Source organism: Empidonax traillii, unplaced genomic scaffold, assembly GCF_003031625.1.
Source record: "Empidonax traillii isolate 1590-97213 ecotype Southwest subspecies unplaced genomic scaffold, ASM303162v1 scaffold164:size861626, whole genome shotgun sequence".
In the NCBI taxonomy this organism is placed as follows: domain Eukaryota; kingdom Metazoa; phylum Chordata; class Aves; order Passeriformes; family Tyrannidae; genus Empidonax; species Empidonax traillii.
In genome coordinates this window covers 578261-604311 of record NW_020955357.1, presented here as the reverse complement: position 1 = coordinate 604311, position 26051 = coordinate 578261, and the positions used below count along the sequence as shown (strand labels likewise).

The 26051-nt window shown below is 36.9% G+C and overlaps 1 protein-coding gene across 3 annotated transcripts in view; it reads right to left on the bottom strand.

The window, feature by feature from the left end:
• Positions 1 to 26051, bottom strand: part of TTC7B (tetratricopeptide repeat domain 7B) — a 138674-nt gene that overhangs the window by 100134 nt on the left and 12489 nt on the right. For all 3 annotated transcript variants that reach the window (XM_027885326.1, XM_027885324.1, XM_027885325.1), the window contains exons 2-5: positions 17632 to 17786; positions 16769 to 16937; positions 3577 to 3707; positions 1512 to 1633 (exon numbers count right to left, since the gene is read on the bottom strand). In XM_027885326.1, coding sequence (XP_027741127.1) covers positions 1512 to 1633; positions 3577 to 3707; positions 16769 to 16937; positions 17632 to 17786 — 577 coding nt within the window. The remainder of the gene's footprint in view (positions 1 to 1511; positions 1634 to 3576; positions 3708 to 16768; positions 16938 to 17631; positions 17787 to 26051) is intronic.

Sequence of the window (26051 nt, the reverse complement as noted above, 5' to 3'; positions counted from 1 at the left end):
GAAGAAGATTTAAAAATTTTATATATAATGTGTAATTAGCTCATAAACTGCAAGGGGTCACTGTATTAAGACTGCAAAAAAGACTATATGCTTACATAGGAGCTAACAAGATCACCAGCAACTTCACTGTGAAAGATTAAAATGCACATCACCTTTACAATCACCTCTCAAAGTTCACACCAGATCAACTGATTATGGTCTAGGAAGAACAGTCCTATGGGCTGGATGTTCCTTAGCAACCCACTGCATGACTTTTTTTTGTGCAGTTGATTTTTGTTTTCCTCATTAATAGCAATCTGCTCTGTCTGCTGCTGATTGCTTTTATGCACAACATGTCAGATTAAATGCACCATTTCCATTCCTGGCCTTCCATCAAAATTCTTTAAACTGTGGAAGTTTTAGCTTATTCTTAACCATGATTGCCAGAGGGATTTTTTCAATACATGTATTTTATTTATTTTTTGTGCAGGCATGAAAACAGAGATCTTATTTTTAGTTCTGGTAAATGAAAAAAATTAGCCTTCAGAACATTCCATTCCTCCTGCAATTAAATTACGAAAACAGAAATAAAGTGTAACTCTCAGATCATGTGTTATTGCAGCACTGCTTCATTTCCATGCTGAAAGCCCAGAATAGTTTGAAAACTTTGGATAGCCTGTTTTCACCCTACCAGGAGTACATTAAAATCTCGAACTCTTTACAGACACTGCTTGATTTCCTTCATCTCTGGTTTATGTATTTCAAAGAATAAAAAACATTTTTGGTGCAGAACAGTACTATCAAGAGTTCCAATATTTCAATCAAACCACATTTTCGTAATGGAATAAGAAGCCCCACAAACAAATTTTTAAACTATGTGATTTCAACAAATGTCAGAAATGTACTTAAAAACCATTTGTGCCAAGTTTTGAAGTTATTAAAAATGGAGAGTTGTACTCTGTTTCTCATTTTGTGTGGTAACGGCATTTATTGTTAGGCTTTTAAGGAAAGCCTTAATTAAAAGGAATTATAAAGGAACTCCCATGCAGACTCTAAAGGGATCTATAGAGCAGATACAATGGAGATTGTATACTCATATACATACTGTTGATCTTCATGTACATTTATCCTGCAGCATAATGTTAAAATAAGTCATAACTGAAGAGATTTGGAAAAAAATTACAAAATCAAAATTATAAAAATCAAGAGTTTCAATATGTTGTCAATCACTTTCTAACAGTGTTCAATAATAATTTTCAAATAGTTAAAGGTATTTTATATTCTTACATTTACTAAGTTAGACTATAAAATGCTTTCTGCTTAATACATTTTGATTAAATAATTTTACAATATGTAAATAAATACAACATGGGCAGCTTTACTATTTCAATCAAAATGTTACTACTTTATTAATAAGAGACCTCATGATTACAGAATCTACAACTGCTACAAATGATGTCCAGTTAAATTACAAATACAAAACCTAAAAAAAAAAAAAAGGCAAACACAATAAAAGAAGAATCAAATCTTACCCATTCTTGAAATATAAAACATGTGCTCTTTGCAGTCCTGTTTCCATGAAAAAACCAAGCTCTTGTTCATGTACAGTGGGCCCTGGCTTAGGGCTTCTGTTTTGTATATTGGCATTAATTACCTAACAGAACAAAAGAAAAAGGGAAAAAACGTATTTAGAAAAAAAAAAAAAAAACAAAAATTAAGCTTTGCGTACTTTTACACAGAAATCAATACTTAATGTTGGAGAAATCTTTGCCATCTGTAGGTGGTGGCTAATGGACTATTTCTATCCTTACCGTCATTGCCACCCTTTTCACTCCTGGATATACCCTTAAAGGCAATTTATTCTCCAAGCACAAATACTGCTAAGCAAAATTTTATTACAGTTATTCAGAAATTTTTGTGAAGAGTGGTACACAAAAGAGAAGAATATAAAAAAGCATATTTGTAACCTTATTCACTTAGCAGGAGGTGGTGGTATCAAAAATCTAAAACTCCTGTTAAGTTAAAAAGACTGCTGCAGACAGTAGTAAGATTGAAAGCTATCTCCAGAGTGATTTCAAAAAAACAATTTAGAAATAACTGTATTACATCAGCATTAAGAATGTTGTCAAAATGGAGAGCTATCAGCTTTCATTTGCCTTCATATTCACTGTACAGTCTACCAGCTACTAAAAGACAGTAACAAAACAAAAACCCTCAAAGAATAAAAACCCTTATCTATTTTAAAAACAGTGGGAATTATTTTTTCCCTCATCACATCGAAGTTCTTTCCCATTTCTTCTGTTTGCGTGACCCTAACTGTGTCTCATAACCCCTTCAAAGACAGTTGTCAAGTGACAGGCTTGAGGCTTATAAACAATAGGTCTGAAAAAGAGGGTCAAATGGATATTGCCAGCTCACTTCATTCTAACAGCACTCACAAGGCAAAGAACAGAGCCCCAAGTGTACTGCTTCTATTCTATTCTATCTCTAAGTCTAAATAAAAAGCAGTGGTGTGTAACTACTAGAAATAAAGGGACCCACAAATTCTCTTTTCTCTAAAAAAATACTTAAGATAACACCAAATGAAGAGCCTAATCTTAACTTTCCATAATTCATAATCCATAATGTATAAGACGAAGGGAGGGAGGGTGAAGTAACTAGCCTAATATTCTGCAGAACTGTCCAGAAGTTATAGCTTGTCTAACATTAAGAAGCTCAGATACAACAGCTTTCACCAATGAAGACCAAGTCTCCTACATATCTAGACCTCGGATTTTGACAGTAACTGTAGCGCCATATATACATCCGGTAAGGAATATATTACTTAGATAAACTGACAGATTTGCTATCAAATCCAAGAACACTGTCCTGACTCAATTTATAGAAGTATTAAGATCTATCTGAAGTTCATCTAAAAAATTTTAAAATCCTATGTTTATCTGGCTATCATAACATGATTTTTCCATTGCCCTGGGATTGTGCCTATTAGGTGAAGCAAACACACTTTCAGTTACTGTTTGGGACACCACACTGACATGTCGTCGTACCTGCTGACAGGTACAGTGTTAGGTCTGAATTTTACCTTCAAGTAGTTTATAAAAGAGAATTTAGGTGCAATTATGTTATTGGCTTCAAATAAGCATCAACAAGATTAAATTTCAATCTTCATAGCTTCATTTTGAATTAAATTCCTTTTAAGAACTACATGAAATGCTAGTAAGTGTATAAATGCAACACAAATATTCCAAGATATGTGTTTGAAAGACACCATAGTCCCAATGTGCATGAATGAACCACCACAGGGTAACAAGAGGGCTCAGATCAGCATCTTGAATATACACAGTAACTCAAAGTTCTGTCCCTTTTAGACTACTGGTACTGTCTTCCAAGAGGTCAGAATGAGAGAACAGTCAGAAGGACAGCTTCCAGACAGCCATTTAGGCACACTGATTTATTGTCCAGTTGTAGGTGTGCACCGAAGTCCTATGAAAAGAAATATCAGACATGTTTTTGTTGAGTTACCAAGTTGTTGGTAACACCACACCAACGAAAGATGAGCCACACAGTTCTTCAATTAAGAAAACCAACGCAGTTTACCCTTTCTATCTCCTGAAGGTACAGGAGAGCAATATCTCCAGCCTTCTCGTAGCATGTAACGATTTCTTGTTCACGGTCCACGTGGAGATTGCTAGCTGAGGAAGAAACTGGCAACTTCTCAAGACAAAGACCTGGGAAGCAAAAAAAAAATTCAAATGAAGTATTAAAAGCTAATGTCATATAATATTATACATAGTCCAAGTTAAACCTCTTTAGGCAGGAGAAGAAACAAAGGAAATGAAGGTCCCCTAAAAGAGACACTCACAACTATATAAATAACATTTAATAACAGTTAATAGTTATAAATCGAGAAGCAGCAATTTTTTAAATCAATTTTTACTTAAAAGACATTATGACAATCGACCACAAAAGTACCAGTGTCTTTCTGGTACTTAACACTGGATAAGTCTTCATTTTTCCAGAATGATCACAGAAACCAATGCACAGTGTATAAAGGCATTCAAGACAATATTAACTTAGTTACTGTGCAAGGCAAAAACATTTATAAAAACAAATACATTTTAAGAAACCAAGATGTTAGGAAGTGTAATTTTTGTACTTAAATTTAGAAGAGGTAGCTCACTCTCACCAAGGCCATGTATGTCTTTCCTGCTCAGGCCTTATCCAACAAACACACTATGTGGTGCTTTGAAGGAAAAAAATAATCTTTGCTTGTCTCAAATAAAAACACTACAACTCTTACTAATTAATCATATATCCTACACAAGTCACTTCTATTACGGTTATTTTCAAGATAATTAAAGAGCTGGAAAGGACCTCAAGAATATTAATCCATGTATCTGATTGAAGAATCAGCCAACCCCTGACACTTGTCTAACCTGTTCTTAAAACCTTCTGACAGTAGGGATACTTTGACCTTCATATGCAAATTAGTATAGAGCTCAACTATTCTCGCAATTAGCATTTTTTCCTAATGTCTAGATCTCCCTCTCTAGATTATTACTTCGATTCATCTTCAAAGAGAGATTATTCTGTTTTTTACAAAACATTTTTTTTTAATATTCATCTAGAGAGAGAGAGACATGCTTGTAACAAATAATGCCAATTCTCACTCACTTCTTTTTTCTTGCTTCCTTGACAGCTAATCATTTTTATCTCCTCTTGACACTCTCCAACTGGTTACCTCTATCTTGACTAACTGTGCCAAACTAGATACACGGCTCCACTTGAGGCCTCAATAGCACTGAGCAGGGAAGATTAAAGATTTCCTGGTTTTCATATAGGATACTTTAAAAAAAACCTTTAGTGTTTTCCCTTACATACAAGTAAAAATTCTCTTCTGTTTGAGATCTGCAACAGATCACCAGCTCATATTCTGCAGGCCAGCTACCTCATTTTATATTTATTTGAATAATGAATTGCATTTGAACTAGCACTTTCCACATGTTAAGAGATGTATTTCAGGTCATTCTTTTAGCTTGTCAGCAGTAAATGATGATCATAAAGTGCCTTCAACTGCTCCCACATTAATATAATCCACAATTTAAATGACTGTATTCTCAATTCATCAGTGAAAGTTTTGAGAATCCATTACTGGAGAAACTAAAAACAACAACAAAACACATGGTTATGTATTGGGCAGATGTTTGTAGAATGCCAGGCAATACAAATGCAGTTTGGAGAATAGTTTATCACAGGATTTCTGTCAATCAATACAAGGTGGGGACAGTATGTTTCATTGTAATTACAAAAGAAAAACCTAATTTCAGAAGATAGGTAATTTGGAGGTTTTTTCATTGATAAACTCAAGGCTATGCAATATCTGTTGCTTCCAGATTATTTCAGAACATCTATTAAGCTTTAATACTAGTCTGTAAAAGTCTATCTCACTTGTATAAAAAAAGATTTCTGGTTTGTATCAGAGTTTGTTGGCCACCTTAACTCTCCAATTCACCCTTTTACCAGTACAACCAACATATAACCTACAGCTCTATTTGCTAACTATACATCCAATTAAGACAAAATTCTGACTCCAGCACTAACCCCTCTGCTAAAGAAAAAATAACAGCCAGTATTCTTTTCAAAAACCTACAAATCCCTAAAGCATGGCAAGTACACAAGTAGTCTGTATCTTAAAAATCTGCAAAGCCTGAGTTTTATAACAGGCACCGGATTTTTGTCACGTCACAGTTTTCACCTAACATACTTCTAAAAATTTAATGTATTTGCAAATAGTCTAGAGTAGCTAACACTAACCTGCCTTTTTTTTTCCCCCCTAGTTCTACAATCAAAGCACAAATATCTGAGAGGTTATTTTACTAACAGTATGTCAGAGCTCCCCAAACAGCAAGATTACACTGTAGAAAAAAAGTCAGTTATTCTGCTACTACAGTAGTTTTAAACAGACCTGCTGATAAGAAGATCTAAATGTAAGGTTAATACTGGATAGAAAGTTTGCAGTGTCCTACAAAAACACCTTCAATCTCAGAGCTGACCACAGAATACAGTAAATGAGTTGCAGTAAAATGTCAAATGACTGAAAGCACCAGACAGTTGGTACAGATCACTCCTCCCCACTCCTTCTTTCCCATGACACTAAGAGCCAATGCCCCAGAGATATCATCCCCTACATGAATCATATAACTCAACTGACTATTTGTTGATTTGATTCAGATTTATTCTATCTATTTTTATACTTTATGGCCACAGCTATAATCTTTTAAATCTGAAAAACTCACTATAAGGACATTCTCTCATTTTAGCTGAGAATTTTCTGTAAGATATGAAAATACCTCAGTGCTCTGCCAGAAATTTTAAGTAACGCAGCAGGGAAGTACTAAATTCTAAATGTTCTTTGATGAAGTACAGAATACTATTTCTTAGAGAAACTCTATAATTACTACTCACTATATTTTTCTGGTATGTTTATTACAACCCAGGAAAGTATGTATACTTTAAGCATGCAATGCTTTGAAGCAAGAATTTTATTTGGTGAACTATCCTGAAATGACCGCTTAACAGAATGATTTGCACACTGTACTTCTTTTGATGGCACGAGGAATAATTGCAATTCAGTACTGTATTAAACTTGAAAACATATTAGCTAGATGAAAAATCCTGTAATAGGTTAAAATTTGAGTCACTCTAGACTACTCAATTTTTTTCCTAAATACAGATGAAATTTTACTAATAATGTATAAAGTACATAAAAGTACTATTTCATTTTAAAGAGATATAAACAGCAACACAGGAATAACAACCATATAATAATGCCCACTTCTTCATAAGAATACTGAGAGATGATGAAAGTTAATAAAAATAGGGATCATTACATTAGGCCTCCCCCAAAAAAAGAAAAAGTACATAGTAATATAATAGAACTAAGAAACACATGAACTTAAAAAAAAACATATATTGCTAGGCAGGAATCTCTGCTACTCTCCCCCTAAAAGGGCAGACATTTCTTCTACTGTTTACAAACTGCTTTGAGATATTCAGAAAATTGGTCTTGCTACAAAATATTACTGAATTTGTTGTAAAGGTCACAGCTACTGATTTACTTAATTTTTATTCATTATTTTGTTTTATTCTGCATTCAAGAATATAATGACAATTGGTATCACAAGATGGCTTGGATATTCATGACAAATTTAAGCTCTTTCAGTTAAAATCACCTTCAAATAAAAGCTTCCAACAAACTGGGTCAGTTTTAATTTGGGAGGACACTTATACATATCTAGTCCTGACATCAAGGAAGATGACTCCTGAGGGAAAAGAAAGTGAGAAGCAGTGAAATGAATACGAGTCCATACTAATTACGCTTACATGTTTTGCAAGGTAACTCTAAAATTGCTTGTCAAAAGAGCAGAAGAGCAACAAAGAGAATTTGAACAAGAAAAGAATATTCCTGATATTTAAATTATATGATAACTTCTGAAGATTTTCTTCAAATTTTCAAAAACTTTATAAATTACCAATATTTTGTAAAATATTGAGAAAGCAAACACTAGACAGTTTTATTACTTATTCCATGTGGCATTCTTGTGTCTACAGTCTCAAATCAGTAGCCAAGGTTATGCCAAGTAAACTATTTCATTTTTCACAAACACAAGACCAGGCTAGCCCTACCACCACATTTGCACAAACTGACCAATACCCAAGAAAAAGGACACCTCAGTAACAACAGGTTACTGTTGTTAACTAATTATACTTAAGAAGTCCTAAACAAGTAGCTAATCAACCATTTTTGTGTTAAAAACCAACAAAGCAAACAGAAAGCCAGTCTTCTGTAGAAAGTTCTGTAGGAAAACCAATTAACGCTCCCATTTCACGATAGAGAGTAAACCAAAAATTACTCTAAGATAAAAGGGAATCCACAGCACAGTTCAGATCTTTATCAAGTATCCTTACAGACCACTACTGAGATCATTTTAAAAAGACAACAAACCCACAAGGCTAAGGCCTATCACATTTACAGTACTGTATATCTGAGGATTAGCCATGACGCCAGCCAGTACCTTGCCTGGATAAATTTTAAGAGACCACAAGTAATAATGGACTCCATGGTTTATCTACTTTTTTCTAGTAGGCACGTCCAAGGAGAGATGAAAAATAGTGAACTACTGTTCTATACTTAAGTCCATAAACGTGTTTTTTCAAGAGAGAGGGTTGCAACAATAGATATGAATTTCTGGGTTTGCTTCCCCTTTTCCTTACCCAGACATGTAAAATCCCAGTGTACTGGAGTACACAGCACTTAGTCTTACCCAAATGATATGCAAAGCAACACTCTTAAGTGTTCCAAATCCTGTAACACAAAAACCCTTTCATCTCCTTTTAAAGAAACTTCATGTTTAGCCTATTTATTTAGAACAAACAATTATGCAGACTATGGCAAACACTTATTAGTAGTTTTAAAAGAGAAACTGGAACAATCTGAGTTATTGCTGTCAAGGAACTCCCACAGTTTATTTCTGAACTTAGAACAAACACTGCTAATTTCACTGCGGGGAAGGACTTATTTCTAGAAGTCTTCAATCAAAGATTGTGACTTGCTTGCAGAGAATTTTTTAAGAAAGCAAAGTATGTTTTTTTTTTTCCTCTTCAATTCCCTACTGGTATTTGCAAAGTAATCATTATAAAGGAAAAGAGAAAAAGAATAGATAATAGGTAAATATGCTAACTCTAACTTTCATAGTTACTGCAGTTGCACTGTTTTAGTGGGAATTGCCTATTGCTATAGACCGTCCAAGGAAAAACAAACAATTACTTCCTCTGATTTTTCAAGTATCTTCAGTTGTCCCTCCCCTTATCCAAGACCTGGGGACAGGGGAAGTCTCCAAAAACTGTCAGAATGCAGGATCTCTATGGCTAGTTCCATACACATTTTCCAGAAAAGGCATCAGAAAAAAGGTCAATATTCCCTTCTCCAGCATATCTGAATTTTAGGGAAGTTCCTCTGGGTAGCCACTCTTTTGAACACAGACCACTTACAGGGAATTAAATTCCATTCTAGATGAAACTCAGAGCAACATAAGCAAAACTTTCCAGATCTGAACACAGCTTTTTGTCACACATGTTCATAGTGGAATGTCATTACATTAGCACAACTCTTCTACTGCCATAGTTATGATAGGGCTTTTAAGTGTCTTGAAGTTTCTCAAAGAGAAAAATAAAAAAGCCCAGAAATACTCATTTCCCTTTCTGAACTGAATACCTACTCATTACTCCAAGCAGTCAATAAGACCATATTTAATATTCTGGGATTTCTTTTAGTATCCTCTGAAATAATTGTTTTGAAACAATTTGTCACTCCTTTCCTCTAAATGTAAAAATTCCAATCCTTGTATTTTCTTAAGAGTACAAAATAGACTTTTACAGTGTCTTGTAAACAGAAGAGACCAGTATTTTTCACACACACATTTGTTTCTTCATGACCCTGTGCCAGTCAGTTCTTGCTGCAGTACAGCCCTTTAACAGAATCATAGAATCAGCTGGGTTGGAAAGGACCTCTGAGATCAAGTGCAACCCTTTGACAGACCAGCATCTTGTAGAGGGGTTGAAAAAGTTCAAACAAAAGATAAAAGCTGATATTAGGACTGGTAATTGCTGCAGATCCTGGAGTGAGTGAATATCTTTTGCTGAACAACCCCCACCCCAAAGTAGAATTGCTGCACACCAGTACACAGAGTAGACATCAAGGAAGCTGTTTGCTCAGGAGAAAGGAGATGATTTAACTATGAAATTTACAGTTTTGCTGTAAATTTTCAGGATTGCTCTTACAAGCATCTCTGAGGAAAAAGAACAGGTTCCACTGTGATATCTGTTCTTCCTGTTTCAAGAGAAATAAAAGGCCAGAATCACTAATTTTTAATTTGTGTCCAACATTTTTCTTTCCTCTCCTCACTCTACCAAAGGGAGGATTCTGAAGAACCTCTACAAATTTGGAAGAAACTAAGAATAAGACACCACCAAACTGCTCAAGACCTAAAGAATTCTATTGTAATAATAAGAAGCATATTATTTTCATTCAGTGTTTGTATTTCAAAAAAAGCAGCACTGAGGAAAGTGGGATAAATGCCTTGGTTTCCCCCAGTCCCTGCTCCAGCAGAGCAGAAGTCAAAAACACAAGCTGGGGAAAGATAAGATTTAATGGAGAAAGTCTGAAGAATCCATGGCAGAGGGTTCCCAGCTATGGTCTGGAAACTGCCTGCTCACAGCCTGCAACATTTGCACAGCAAGACAGGAGGAGGGAACCCAAGATGAGTTCTTGACCCATTCCCTAATGAGGCTAGAGATCCCCAGCATAATCACTAAACCAGTTTTCATTTAGCATTCTTCCACGAAGAGCTGCTTGGTGTCTGCTGACACAGGCTGGCAATGCACAAGATCCCATTACAGTCGTATATGATTAAAGTTAAGTGCACCATCTTTTCCTAACTGCAGGGTAGCAATTCACATGCACCTGACACTTCCACTGAACCTAATGAGTATTTCCATGTTTCTGTAAACAGAACTAATTAATAGCCAATCATTTAACTTGGTAAATGCAACATTAAATTTGAATATGGGTCAGCAGCAGTAAAGATAGTCTAACCTTTCTCAACATACATCATCTAAATGTAAACACAGTTATTTAAACAGGCAATATGAGATGTAAAACAGCCTGCAGCTATAAGGCTACAATTCTGTAATAAAACAGTCTAACTTACAGACAACATCTCTCACATATTTAATTAGTTACTGTAATACAACACAGCCATCTTGACAGATATCTGGAGTGGTCTACTAATCTATACACTGTACTAATTCTAAACACATTCTCTTTACTAAAATCAAGTTTACAAAGTTGCAGACTTTAAGAAATGTCAGACTTTTAAATTGCTAAGATCCTCTCTAAGCATTTTTACAAAGAGTCACCAATTTTTAATGCCAAGTATTATAAATTCATTTTTTCAATTATGTCTTTTGACTTACACAGCAGTATCAGTTTTGTTACCTAAAATTTTAATAAGCTTATTTCCTATTTAAATATAAACTTTCTATTTAAGAGTTCCTGACAAGTTGCACCTTCCCAAATTAACACCTCAGTATCTCACTGTGCATCCATCTCATCTCTGCTTCCATAAGCAAACAAAATTGCTTAGAAACATAAGAGACACTGCCATGTACAGTATTTGAATAATGCCTATGTGTGCTTTCCAGTATATTACCTCATTCATATACTGCTGAAAACTTGCAGAAACTTAATTGTCCTGTTCCCAGAGGCCACATCCCTGGGGGAATGTTAACTTCAGCCACCATTAAAATGGATTCTAAATATATGCTTCCATATGGTAACAGTGTATAGAGAATTTTTTTCTGATTGGTCTTGTAAGAAAAGCAAGTAGGAAAAGTTGGAGCTACATACACAAGCTTAACATGAAAAAAAAGTCAGACAAATGCACTCTTTCATTACTTCTTTATGGATTTGTAACTTGTCTTATTTCAATTCTTCATGATCTTCCTCAGTCTCAGAATTGAGCATTGCCAATTAAGCTGATGGAGTGAAGAAAATGAAGAAATAGACCCTAAAGAGACAAAATTAACCTCTTGAGCAAGGGAACCTTCTCCATCTATCAGAAGGTAGTCCTTCCTACATAGATACTCAAATATCAAGTATGTAATACAGCCAGAAATGTGCAAAATCCACATTTTTACTTTGAGCCAAGGCTTGCCACCACAGTCTGAAGACTGTCCTTCCTTTCTCCTCCCCCTGCCCAGCCCCATTTCTTAGCTTTGCTCGAACTGCTTAACAGAGCTCTAATAACCACTACTGAGGTCCAAGTTATTTTTGTGGCAGAAGAAAAAAAATCTGGGTTTCTTATTGTACTGCTCCTTAAAACTTCATACTAAAAGGTGTGATGTGCTCCTGTGACTAACAGGCAATAGCTCCAGGGAGCCAGCTCCAGCAATGTTCATACACCTGCCCTCAGGTTAACCCTTCTGAACAACAGAGCCGTGCAAACCTGCCCATTTCCTCAGCAATGTCATCCTTCTATGCCTATTTTTCTCTCCCTCATCACACACTCTTGAAATAAGCTGGCACCTCCAACCACAGGCATTTTGCTACAGCGAATTGTTTTATTGGATGCTTCTCTTTTGCTTTTGTGTCATATGAATTTACAAGCAGAGGGGGGAAAAGTTAACCAACAGATCCAAATAAGCATTCTCATGTTTTTGCAAATACTAAGTCGACTACTGATTTGAAAAGCTACATCTTTTAAACTTATGTTTTCTATTGTATTTTTTAAATGCTCCTCTGAATGTCTCCAAGTAAGGCTTTGAATCTTTGAAAATTATGTACTTAATATAAAACCTATGATTTTATTAATACTCTGTCCCACACAACACCTTCTACGTAGCCATACAGAGCCATTACTCAGAAGCACAGCATCAAAATTAGCTCTTTTCTTAAAGTAAAGAAATCACCAGGTCTAATCAGAACTGTATTTTATGGGCACACACACACACACACACATATATAAAAAAGTCAGTGTGAGGTCAAAAAAGTATGTTACTCCATGAAGTTAACTATATAAAAGAAAATTATTCTCTCCTACAACTCTGTTTTTAACCTTTGAACTTGAGGAAATGGTGAAGAAAGGCAGGGAAATATCAGAACTGCACTACATTCAGTGTACTGTGAGGCAGTTACCTCCTTGCACTTTTTACATGAGGGATATCTAAACACTGCTGTCTTGACCTATTCTAATAAGTTTCTGAGGCTTTGCATCGTGCATTCACATGGCCAGTCTACTCCCTGCTGTTTTAATGGATACAGCAGCAGATAACTTTTCATCAAATCATCTTACATCTTCTTCTAATTCAGGATAAACCACAACACATTACTACTTAAAGTGTTTTTTGTTGCCAGAAGCCAGGAAAAAACTAAAACCAAACAACCTGTCTATGAGCCCGTCAGTCAGATAAAATACAGCCACACCTTCATCACCACACCAACAATTTTGAACATTTTCTCCAGGAGGAGCGAGAGACAGGAACTACTTTCCAACACTGCTTGGGCACTTAGACCCTCTGATTCCCTGCACACCACAGGCTGGCAAAGAGCCACGTGTAAAGGAAATAGAAAATATTTCAAAGGTAATTTGATACATTTTTCTTAAAATTTTGTTGAAATTCTACAATGTTGAATTTTGACAAATCTATCAAGAAACTTTCTTCAGAAGATTTGAAGCAGCATTTCTCTACCTACACGCTTCCAAGAAAATACAAACTATCTTCCTTGCTGGATTTGAGAGTCTTCAAATCCTTAGCCTGACTTACTATCACTCCATATTATGCCTCTTCTCACATACAGTCTTATAACTATGCATCCACAACTAAAGCTATAAGCCACATATCGAATTAAAAGCATTCTTTTAAAGATATATATGCATTTAACTCTTTATGTAATAAAAAATTTGAGGACTTCCTTTGTGAGTGTGCTACAGATAGTAGATAGCTTTAGTTCTTTGGTTTAACAGTTATTCCAAGTTGAAGACTTTAGGGGTGCAATGACACTAAATTTCCTGAACTATGGTAACAAAGACTTTTGTAAAGCAGACTATTGTAATTTAATGAACATTTTGCAGTAAAGTATAAAAACAACCCTGATGACTAATGCATTCACACACACTCAGCTCTCGAGAGCTTGAAGAGGAAGAATCTCCCTCTGGATTTTTCTCACAACTTACTTTCTAACAACATAAATACATCCAAACATATATTTATATATGTGCAGACGTATATACACATAAATAAACACACACACCTCCCCAAGAGTTGAGCATATCTTTAGGAATCTCTCTCCAGCATCCCACTCAATCTGTCCCCTCTGAGGTTACAGAATGAGAAGGTGAGAAGTGAGTGAGAAGGTAAGCACTCGGAGGTGGTCCCACCTTAAATAAGGCAAAAACACTTAAGGCAATTAAAATCTACCATTAGTTATCTACCCTATGCTTTTGTCTGTGGTAAGAACAGCAGTATCAGACACGTTAGCACACAAGACTGCAAATCCACTGGAACTGGACTGAAATGGGGCAAATCCAGCAGGTATCCCCCACTGCCTCTGCAGGCTGCACCACTGTATAGTGCAGCTGGGCCAATGCAAACAGCTGCAGACAGTCCCTAACTGCTTAATAACATGGTGCTATGACTGCCAAAAAATAGAATCTATACACCCTGAAGAGTTTTATCTTTATAGAATCCAGTTATCTTTGAACTTATAAGAAGAAATACAAATCCCAGTGAAGCGCAGAACCCCTATAAGAATAACTCGTATTTAGTTGGGTAATAGCTACAAACCTCAATCACCTCTGAAGAGACTCTGAATTCAGACTGTAAAGTTTATAGTTCACTCTTACAAAGAGAAACAAGAAAATCTAGCTGGAAGGGGAAGAGAGTGAAAAATAAACACACACTTCTGGGTAGGAGCATATGTTATTTAGTTGTTAAGTACTCTAAACCTGTGTAGACTTTAAAATACTAAATTTAAGACTGCCCTGTGATTAACACCTTGTTCTAGAACAGAAAAAGGACTATATTCTTGCAGTCTTCTACCATGAGAATAAGGGAAATTAAAATTTATGAACCTTCTGAGAGAGTTGGAGTCGCTCAGCCTGGAAAAGAGAAGGCTCCAGGGACCCTTAGAGCACCTTCCAGTACCTAAAGTGGCCTACAAGAAAGCTGGAGAGGGACATCTTACAAGGGCATGTAGGGATAGGACAAGGGGGAATATCTTTAAACTGAAAGGAGGCAGATTAATGTTAGATATCAGGAAGAAATTCTCTACTGTGAGGGTGGTGAGACACTGGAACAAGTTGCCCAGAGAAGCTGTGGATGCCCCATCCCCGAAGTGTTCAAGGCCAGGTTGGATGGGGCTCTGAACAATCCGATCTAGTGAAAGGTGCCCCTACCCCTGGTAGCGGGTTTGGAACTAGATGATCTTTAATGTCCCTTTCATCCCTAATTATCTTACAATTCCATTTAAACTGGAAACTAAAAAAGATGTTTCTGAACACGAACAAAACACCAACAGTTTGCTTGGTTTGCTCAAGTAAATTGGTAGCGAGTCACCCAGTAGAAGTGACCAAACTAGCAAAATCCAGTCAAGATATATAAGGCTTCATATGACACATGCATTTCAATGTTTTAAGAATAAAATTTGAAATCAGAAGAAAAAACCCACACATCTAGACAGAAGATATGCTGGTTTTCTTCTCTCTCCTTTTTTTTCCTTTAAATCTGAACCTACAAAACATTCCAGAGCAGAAAAAATATATATTTTTCTATTTCTGCATACATTATATTTAAATTAAGTAAAGTTATTAATATTAATCTTTTCTGAAAAATGTATGCTACCACATTTCAACCAGTTTGTATCCTTATGAGGTCAAATGAAACAAAGAGTTGAGCTCTGGGAAAAGATTCAATTGAATTACTGGGATTCCTTGCAGACATAAGCAAATTTAGGTACTTAAAGTTGATCAAGTCCAAGACTGCATTTTGCTGGAAAGAACATGACAAATTCAACAGACATCCTCACAGACTTAAAAAACGATACTAAACAAAAAAACCCATCCAAAATCCACAAAGCTGAGAGTACCCAAACCAGACATTGCTCTAAAGCCCACACAGATGTTGTGTGACAAAACTGGGCAGATTTACATCATACAGAAGAACTCCCTGTATTCCCTTCCCACTTTGATCTAAATAGTGACCAGATTTACAAAGCATCCTTTTGTCAGGTAGTTCCCCTATTTCCTTGACGTCTCCACAGACCATGATTCATGCTTGTCTAACGTTTACTAGAGGACCGTGTTGGTGGAACTCAGTCACTCTCTTCCAAGGCTAACATTAGAAACAATCCTTGATCAGTTGTCAGTTAATGCTATTGAAGTCTCCCACAAATTGTTTGCTGCCTTTGACACTCCTCTTGCCATAACAAAAAGTACATGTGCAACCAAACCCAAGCTTAAACACAGCAGACCAAAGCAAACATTTAGCTCTGTAAATTCTAATAAACCTCTGGCATACAAACTGACACTTTCCTCACCACACTGACCCAGCTTGAAGCCTATTACAGCTTTCTAAACTGAAGTGCCACTGCCACCTTAAGACACAAGGCCAGCATTACAATCACACTAGACCAGTAAAAAAGAAAATATTTTTTAATTAACTTCACTTCTATTTTTAAAAAACTACATCCTTGTAAGAAAGTTTCAGAAGTAAACCTTCCAAGTCATGCATTGCTACTTTTCTCAATTAAGTGGTAATTTAGTTATGCAACATAGCTTAGGCTGAGCATTTTAACATTCAGTAAAAAGCATGACAGTGAATTAAGGTTCTCCATTCTGCCCACAGCAACCACAAAACTGCACTGCTTTTTGTAACTCTTAACTTTCAGCAACAATTATAATGCTTTTAGTATTTAGCCACAGTTACTGTGACATTTATACATGGAAGGACTTTTAAATACACATGATCAAAAAACTTAATTGAGGTACATGTCCTGTCAACCTAGCACAAACTCAGAATAATTTAAGGGGCCCAAGCCATCCTCCTGTTTCATCTATAAATATGGTGCTCCACTACCGTGTTGATGATATTCACAGTACAAAATTCTTCAACTTCAGACAAGACATAAATTAACTTTTAAAACACATTATGATACTGGAAAGAGCAATCTTACCTTTTGTAGAATATGCTTCAGCAATCATCCGTAGCCTGTACGGCGGCACTGCCGTGAGCTGCAAGTCATCAACGCCAACTCTGGCATATGTGTTCAGAGCTTCTTTGTAATCACCTTCCACATAGTTTAATTTGGCCATAATTAGGTTAGCTTCTTGTAGGAATTCTGGCTAGAAAGAAAAGGAATAAGAAAGGGTTTTTCTGGGAAAACACACCTATTTCCTTCCAATAATTATTAGGTGTGTTTCCTGTATATATCCATGTAGAAACCCTCAGGATATTTCTTCTAACAGAGCAACAAACCAACAAAATTCTGTCTCCTTTAATATTAGAGAAGCTTGAAGTAAGGGGGAATCCACAAAAATATATTTAAAGGCAGCCTATCATTACAATCCATCCAATTATTTTTTTTCTAACACCACAAGCACAGTTGAAAATAACATGGTATCAAAACTTAATGATATATATTCCACAGTCTACATATTTAATTCATACAATTTCAAAGTATCAGGGCAGAATAAATGTCTTGAAAAAAAAGATTAATGGACGAATAAGGAGAGAAAAGGAAAAGAAATTAATACTCCCAGAAACCACAGGAAACAAAATGTTATAGATGACTGTAAAAAAAGCTTTTAATCTCTCAAAAGATGGATGTTGAGTACAGAAGAGGTAAGCTGATGTAGCAGCTACAAGAAGAGTTAAGTAAAAGAAGGGTCAGAACAGTTAAGAGCATCAGAAGGTTCAGACAGAAAATGCTCTCAGATATTAACATCAATTTCTGCACCTCCAAATATAATTTAAGGAAACTTTTCTCAATACTACAATTTCAACTTTTCCAATTCTTGCTCAGACCAACTTACATACCTTTAGATTTCCCCTATCAAGAGCTGCCGTGAGATGTTTCCTGACCTCAGTTAGCTTTGGCTGGGGGCCCCGTGGACTACTACTCTGTTTAAGAGTATTTTCCTTCAAAAATTGTTCTAGTTTGGACTCTCCAAGGAGAAGCTCTGCCATGTCATCTGTAAATAAAACCAAAGACAGGAAGTATTAGAAATCATTTTATGTCACTACCATTTCAGCGGAGACAGCCATTGCCTGAATTTTAAATAGAAACTAACCAAAACAAACACAGCATGGAGTACTAAGGTTTATCACAAGTCATGTAGTGCTTTGTTTTACTTTTCAATTTATCTTTTCCCAGCATGATTTATTGCAGAATCAAGTCCCATGTATTTTAAGATATAAAGAATTAGAACAGTAACCTGAAGTCAGCGTTCTCGCCTTGCTCCTTAAAAAGCAGCACTTGATTCCAGAGCTTTATGTAGGTTTCTGAACATGACAAGATATACTTGTGATACTCACTTAACCAAAAAACTGGTTTCAAATATGAATACTGATACTGGATTAATGTATGTGTTTGAGGGTACATGTGCCTCATGATGTCTTGGATCACCATCCATATTTTGTCTGTAGCAGGCCTTGTTAAGGTTCCAGCTGACTTCTCAGAGCTTGCCTAAGAAAGTGGTCATCCTCTACCCTCTACCCTTTAGTGGCCCCCAACTCAGGGCCACTAAACTTATTTTACTGAAATGTGTTAGTTCTTCTTCTAGTAAAAAGAGTGCTGTAAAAATCATCACCTCTCTATCTTGGACTTGAAAAGACCTGGTCATGCCTTGCAAACAATGTCTGAATAACTCAAACATGTAATATCAATAAATAAAATAGATTTTTAGAAAGGAGAAAGGCAAAAAGTTAACCGTCAGAAAAGCGCTCACCACCTTTAGCACTGTCCCAGAAAGACCAGGGCATGCAGAAGTCAGTGTTACTGTAGAAGAGAAGCATCTCCTCAGGAAATATATATATTTCAGGAAGTATAAATGCATCAGCATTATCTTTTAATTACAGCAAATTTCAGTACAATGCCATTCTACATAACTTATAAGGACCAATACTGTCCTGTAACATGTCCTACCAAATAGAAAGACAAAAACTTAGAACTTTTTTTCCTTAAAACTTCCAGCTAACTGCAGACTCTTAAACCACAATTTCTTCAAGAGAAAATTTAAGAGACCAGATAAAATAGCAAAAGCATCAAGGGAGTACTTATTTTTCCATTTATGTCTTTATACGGTGTGCTGGGAGAGATATCCATGGTGAGCTCGACATTTACTTGTTCTCAACTACCATTCACTTACGTTTTACTGTTTAAGCACTACTGGAAAAGTTCTGATGAAGACAAATCACACCCCAGATGCCACCTGGTTACCAGCCTGCTTAGTTTTCATCTGATCATAGTTGTCAAATTCATCAATCTTAAATTTGTAGTGTCAGTTCCATTCCCAAAGTCCACCAAAAGAAGACCACTAAAGCTTCTCCTGATACTCCAGATATACTCATCTCCAGATCAGACAACAAACAATCTGAAGCGTCACTTCCTGCATGCATCTTGTCTTAAGAGCACCTTTATGCCTCTTCACAGGCGTCTGGTTTTGCCTACAAGAAGCACCTTCTGCTTACTTTATCATCAAAACTCTAGATACAGCTTTGATACATGTTAGCAATATATGCTGGTTCCTCAAAAAACAAGGAAGGGGAAAATAAACCCCAGGTTTGTTTTTTTATCTCCCTGATGCACCATTGCTTCAGAGACATTTGTAAAAACAATGAGAATCACATCTTCCAAATACATATTAAAGGCACACAATTCCCACTTTAAAAAAAAATGCTACTACCACTCAATAATACAGCTACAGTATAATAATGAAACCTTATTAATATTTGCGAACCAAAAAACATTACTTTTATTTACTTATTCAATGTCCATATGGCAAATGGCACACTTTGACACACATCAGAAAGTCCATTATACAATTTGCACATCCCTTAAAAATGAAGTTGATCAGTTTATAAAGTTTGACTAAAATGTTTTTATCTTAAACCTCTGATGTACAATTTAAGAAAACAAGTAAGAGAACAAAATTTCTGAAAATCTAAAGGCTCAAAATTTGTACACTATAGTATTTTAGATACAGTCTAGGGTATACTGCATGGAAGGTTGGCTAATCCCCTGGCACTCTGGAAATGTAACATTTCTGAACAGAACCAGAATGAGAAGGGTTTACGATAAATAAGAAATATTTTAGTCATGCACAAGAAACTCCATTGTTAGCTGCAGCAGGAAACAAGTGAGTCTATCAGGGCTGAGCACATTTATAACTTAATATGGCTTGCAGAGTCTTTCCCATGCTTAGAAAGCAAGGATAAATTCCTTGCTACAGTGTGAATTTCACACACACATGTCAGAGTACAGCAAAAAGCAGGGAAAGAGGCAGTAGACACTCTCAGCATAAGCACCTGGAGGGACTAACACCAGGCTTTGAAAACCCCTGTCCACAGCCTCCATTGCTCAATCACCTTGTAACAACAGCAGCCACCTGGTCCAACAGTCATGGTCAGCTGCATCCCCCCAGGAAAGGGCCCAAACCAGAAATCCCACACTGCCTCCCACCCCAGCCACAGGTCTGGATTCTGGAAGGCTCAGAGCCTGTCTGAGGACTGGGCTCAGGCTGGCCAAAGGCAAACAAGTACACTTTGCCCCCGGAGAACATTCCCTTTCATTGCATCCAGCTCATCATCTTGGACCACACCACTCATCTGTAAACTGCAGAACTGCCATTTTTAATTTCATAGGCTCTCAAAGCTCCTCTCATTTGGAGTTCATTTTAATATATTACATCTGAAATTTTAAATCCTCTGATGAAATAAAAGAAGGACCCAGTTTGTTCCCATACATTCACGAAATTACCAGTATAATTCCAAGAATTTTTGAAGCAATTTACAATAACTAGTTTTATTACTCTTTCATTGAAGTCTGTTCAGCAAAAATGAAAAACAAAGGATATTTCAATGTACTAAGTTAAGAAAAAGAAATAAAAAACATACTTCAGCACTAGGGAAGCTACAGGATCATACACAGTTTCAAGCATTTCCACAGATTGCAAAACCCTCCAGACAACTTTGTACAACACTTGACTGTTCTCACTGTGGAAATCTTTTCCTTGTTATCCACCCAACCTTTCCCTTGCTGCACTTTTTGTCCATAGCTTCCAACACCTTCAGTGTACATTTCTGAGAAGAGGCCATCTCTGTACCTGGGGCAGGGGGGATGGCAGCAGTAAAATTCCCTTAGGCTTCCCTTTCTAAGACTTAACAAATGCAGCTTTCTTAACTGCTTCTCTCATGTCACTCACATTTGCCCCCTTAGCAATTTGGGACCCCTCCATGGGGCTAACTCTGCTATATCAATATTCAAACTTAGACCCAAACCAAGATACAACATATCATCATACAACAGATGAGGTCTCATAAGTGACAAACAGTACAGGAATAATAACTTCTCTCAAAATGCTGAGCACAGTGTGAGGTTGGTCTTCCTTGCTGCAAAGGTTTGCTGACAACTCACATTCCTTTTCTCGTCCAACAGGACCTTCACATCCTTTCCTGCATCAAAATCTGAGAGGTTCCACTTCTAATACATCACAGATGGGATTTATTTTTTTTTAACCTATGATCAAACCTCTGAGCCCAGCCAGTTTCCAACCAACACTGATACATATAAACTAAACAAGAAATTAAACTGACCAAATCTAAATGTGATACTTCACCCCAAATCTCCTTTGTTACAGACTTAATCCAAATCGCACACTTCATTACAATAGGCATTGTATCATTATAAACTCATAGTAAAGTCAGATATTATGACCAAAATTACCCTTCTCAAAGACAGCTTTAGCACAACACTCCATAGGACTGCACTGTCTGCAACTATTCCATCTCTCTGGAAATCAAAGAGTGTAAGCTGCATGCACAGAAAAGACAGTTGGTTTTGTACACCAATGCAAGGCAGTTTAGTTTGGTGCAGTTTAACGTGTGCTGTATGAAAGGCTCTGAGATCAGAGGCCTGCTCCAAACTTACAGAACTGTACTTCAGTTCACTGTATGTGATAATTTGCCTTGCAAAGAATAAGTCATTGACAGGTCCTTTCAGGACAGGTATTTTACCCAAAATATCCAAAAGACTCCAGTGTGTGTGATCTGAGTACACAATTTTCGTTTATGAACCTCTTCAAAAAGGCAATTAGAAATTAAGAGTGGACCTTGAAAATAATACTTGAGGTCATCATAGTAATGTCCCATACAGGAGAATAATGAAGATTAATTTTGCTAATTGTATTTTTAAAGCTAAGTGGCAACTTAAAATAGGGTGAAAATATGTCAAACTGGTTACTCTAAGTTTTAAGTGATGTGCAAGATACTTCCTCTCTGATGCGTACTCATCAAAACCAAAGTATTTCATTTAACAAATAACATTCCTCTTTCCTTTTATTCAGTTTAATGCTTTGCTGAGCGAGCTCCGTTTCCAAAGAAGGTTGAGGAAACATGAACGTCAAACATAGCCAGGAAGCCAAATGACACAAGTGCTTTGGTTTGAGAGCTGAAATAACATCAAGGCTGTTTGCAATGAAAAGAGTGAGGTCTATCAATGACATTCTTCAACAATTCAAATAGCAGAACTTCAAAAGTGCCAAAGAAGAAAGCGTCACATGTGCCTTTCCCTCTCATAGGCATTCCTTCAAGTCTCAAAAATTCTTCTGGCCCACACTCCTGTAAACAAGCACTTCTTTAGTTAAGTTAAATACAGTAGATCTTTCTTTATGGAAAGACAGGTAAGAACAGCTATGCTGTGCACCGGTTGCCAGATACGTTCTGTTTATACAAACTGCAAAACTGTCAAGGAAGCATGTGAAACAACTACTTCTGGATTCTTACACCAGATTAGCTGAAGAACAGGTCAGACACTAAAGAAAATAAACCTTGCACTGCTAGGTGTGAAAATGCATGCCCTGAGGTATGAGAATTCAAAAAACAAAGTGCTGAAATTGTTCCTATTACTAAAGGGGGAAATAATCACTTTGCCTATAACCAAACAGCCCTGGCACAGACAAGAGCAAAGTGCAGGCATTCCAGCTGCACCACATAAAGAGGGAGACCAGTTTTATAAGACCAATTCTCACCCATTTGTGAAGACCAAGACAGGGATAGACATAGATACAGCACTCTGCATAAAGTTGGTAAGATTATTCCTCTGTTGTACACAGATTTTTTCACACTGGGGAAAGTAAGAGAAGAGAAACAAGAAGCCACCTCTTGAAAAGTTAATTTATCCTCTCTCTCTCTCTCTTCCTCTCTCACCCTTCACCCTAAGATAAGTTTATCCATCTGACAACTACTTGAAAAAGTACGATGTTGTCTTTGAAGACAGGACACAAGAACAAAGCCTTAAGGGCAAGCTGGCACATACTCTGGAACTACCCAGACACCTTAAGATGAGAATCAAAGTAGTCTATGACACCCAGATATTTTGTTCCCATCACTGATGCAAGTTAGAGAAGTTAAGGATCAAGAGACAGAGTGCAGCAACATCTAGTGCGCATACTTTCCTTCAGAGAAAGTGGGAGAGAAAAAAAGTAGCTGCAACTTACAGATCCAGTTAAGCATCAAAACAAAAGCTGTTCTTCTAGGTCATCCATCCACAGTACAACTCATACTTTCCCTACACCACTGCTGCAGACCATGAGACACAGCACCACAAGAGAAAGAGTTACTCTCAGACTGGCTTTCATCGCAGAAGTGCTACACTCCCACAGCTGCTGGTGACCAACACCCGACGTAAGGTAAGGTAAGGTAGGTAATGGCCAGTCTTCGCGAACGAAGAACCGGGGAAGGTCTTTCCACCTTCCAGCCTGCGCATTGGATTTTTTTTTTTTTAGGTGAGACAGTGTGTGCGGAACTGAGCCCACCCTTTAATCCTGAGGTTCATCTGCCGGGGCCAAGCGAGCTTGGATGGTGGCAGCGAGGTCCTCAGGACGTAGATGGATTGCCTTACAGGGCTAACGAGCTCCATCTGCCCGGGGAGTGGCCCCGACCGGAAATCGAACCCGGGCCTTGGCGTTGACAGCGCCGCGGCTTAACCACTTCACCACCAGGGGCACTCTCTAACACCTGAAGACAACAGGTCACAGACTGCAAACCATAAAAGTCACTGCAAAGCAGAATTTTTCTTATTTACTGAGTCACTCATCTGCTAAGTCAGTCAGTCAGGGCCAGACATTAGCAACAAACTTTTAAATCAAATTATTACTGAGTGAATACTTTATTAACAAAGCACTGGCTTGAGGTGTGTGAACTGTTCTGTGCCAGTAGGAACACGACTCAATTGTGCTTATAACAAAATGCTTATTACATGGACATTTCTGAAGGAAACCATTAATGAAACTATAGGTCTGGCAGAGACTCTTATCAGTTACAGCTATCCCTTAAGACATCCTGAAAAAATGTAAGTATTGTTTGAGAAGAAATTGTTTTTCTTTTTCTTTCAGTACACTATGAGTGAACTAGACTACATTCTTCTGTAAGACACTTTATAGAGACAGAATTAAACTGTGTAAGGTTGATACCTTGAATTCTAGTGTTCTTTCAGCCAGTCTAAATAGACTGGTTTCAGAAGACCAGCAAACCTGTTTGAAAACAGTTTCGGTACCATGAAAACCAGTAGCCCACTTTTGGAAAATGGAGACAGTTATGAATCACTATAAAACTCTTGATTAAAGGAAAAACTCCTTATATATTTCTCTGCTCAAGAGTTCATCAACAGTAATTACTTGGTAAAATTAGGGGGCTGATGACTCTTATCATAATTGCATTGCAGAGCCATTTCCTAACTGGAGAAGAGCAGCCTCACTTGCCCACCTGTTTCGGCAACATCATAGTATCACTGAAATAATCCACCTCGCTAATAGGATGTCCTCTGCCTGTAATCAAAGGTAACTCTGAGCACCTTGGAACTGCAAGAAAACTGAAGGATGTTTTAGGTGAAATGCCCATCTCTCTTAGCACTGAAAGAAAAAGCAAAAAACCCAGACATTTCTACACATGCAAACTGCTTTCTTTCAGCTTAGAGAAAGCTCAGACACACTCATACAAAATGCCTTGAGAAGAACCTTGTGCAGACTTGATTATCCCTCTCTGCAATATCAATCAATACTAAACATCAAAATGAGAATACAGGCTGGCATAAACACAGGATAGGAAAAAAAACACACACGACGACGTATCTTTGTAAAATAGACTCTAAAAATACAAGGAAAGCTGCTTTGCTACATTAGTTGTAACATCTGCTTTTGGAAGCAAATTCTTTATCATACTATCGGAATCTGAAGCAGTTGCTTGCAGAAAAACAAAATTAAAATAGAGGATTAATCTTCCTTTATCCTTGGTCAAGAATGATGAAGAATACTTATTACTATTAGCTTAAAACCATGATCCATCTTGAAACATCCACTGAATCACATGCTAAAATGCAAAATAGTCAGGTTTCTGATGAATGCTACCACAACCTCCAGGCACTTGTTGAAGAACCCGGGGGTTGTTAGCAGGCTAGGTGAGAGGAATATCTAGCTCTAAATTCCTTTCTAAAAGTGAAAACAAAACCCCTACCTAAATACAGGTTAGGAGCTCTGTCTCTTGCCTTCAGAGTCCCTCCCCAAGAGGTGGCTTTAAAAGTTTATTCATTTTCAGAGTACACCAGGATACGTTCCTAGTGAATGATGATGTGGTCTCCATAGAACTAATGAACCTGCCTGCTACCTGTTCTTCTGTAGGGCACTAAATAACTGCTCTGCTAAAGTATTACTCTCCTGTGGTGGCTCAACAGCCTCAGATAAAAACCAAGCAAAATACTGAAGTTTGTCTAGATCACAACTGCCATCTATGTGGTTTCTCAAATGTTCCTAATATTAATGCAGAAAAAGTAACTTTTTAAAGGATCTAATTATTTTCAGTGTATTTTTCCATCACAAGGAAATACCTGAAAGGTACAATTCAAACACACCTCTTGGACAACACAGCTGCTATCATTGCTATGGTAACAACTGTCAACAACCCTGCTCTGGTATCAAGCCTCTATGCACCAGAGGTTTCTCTGCAATGAAATATCCATGACATGCTGCTGTGGTGCACTGGCAAGAATACACCTGATTCCCTGCTAACAACAACAGTTACAATGGAGCCTTCCCCGACAGCTCATCATCTAGAGCAACAAAGTCTATACAGAAAACCACTGTTTCTTCCTTGCATGCCAAATGGCATAGATTAAAAAAAATATTTTTAGTATTTCATTTTGCTTTCTTTTGAATTATACAGCTGCAAAAAAAAAAGTGTAAATT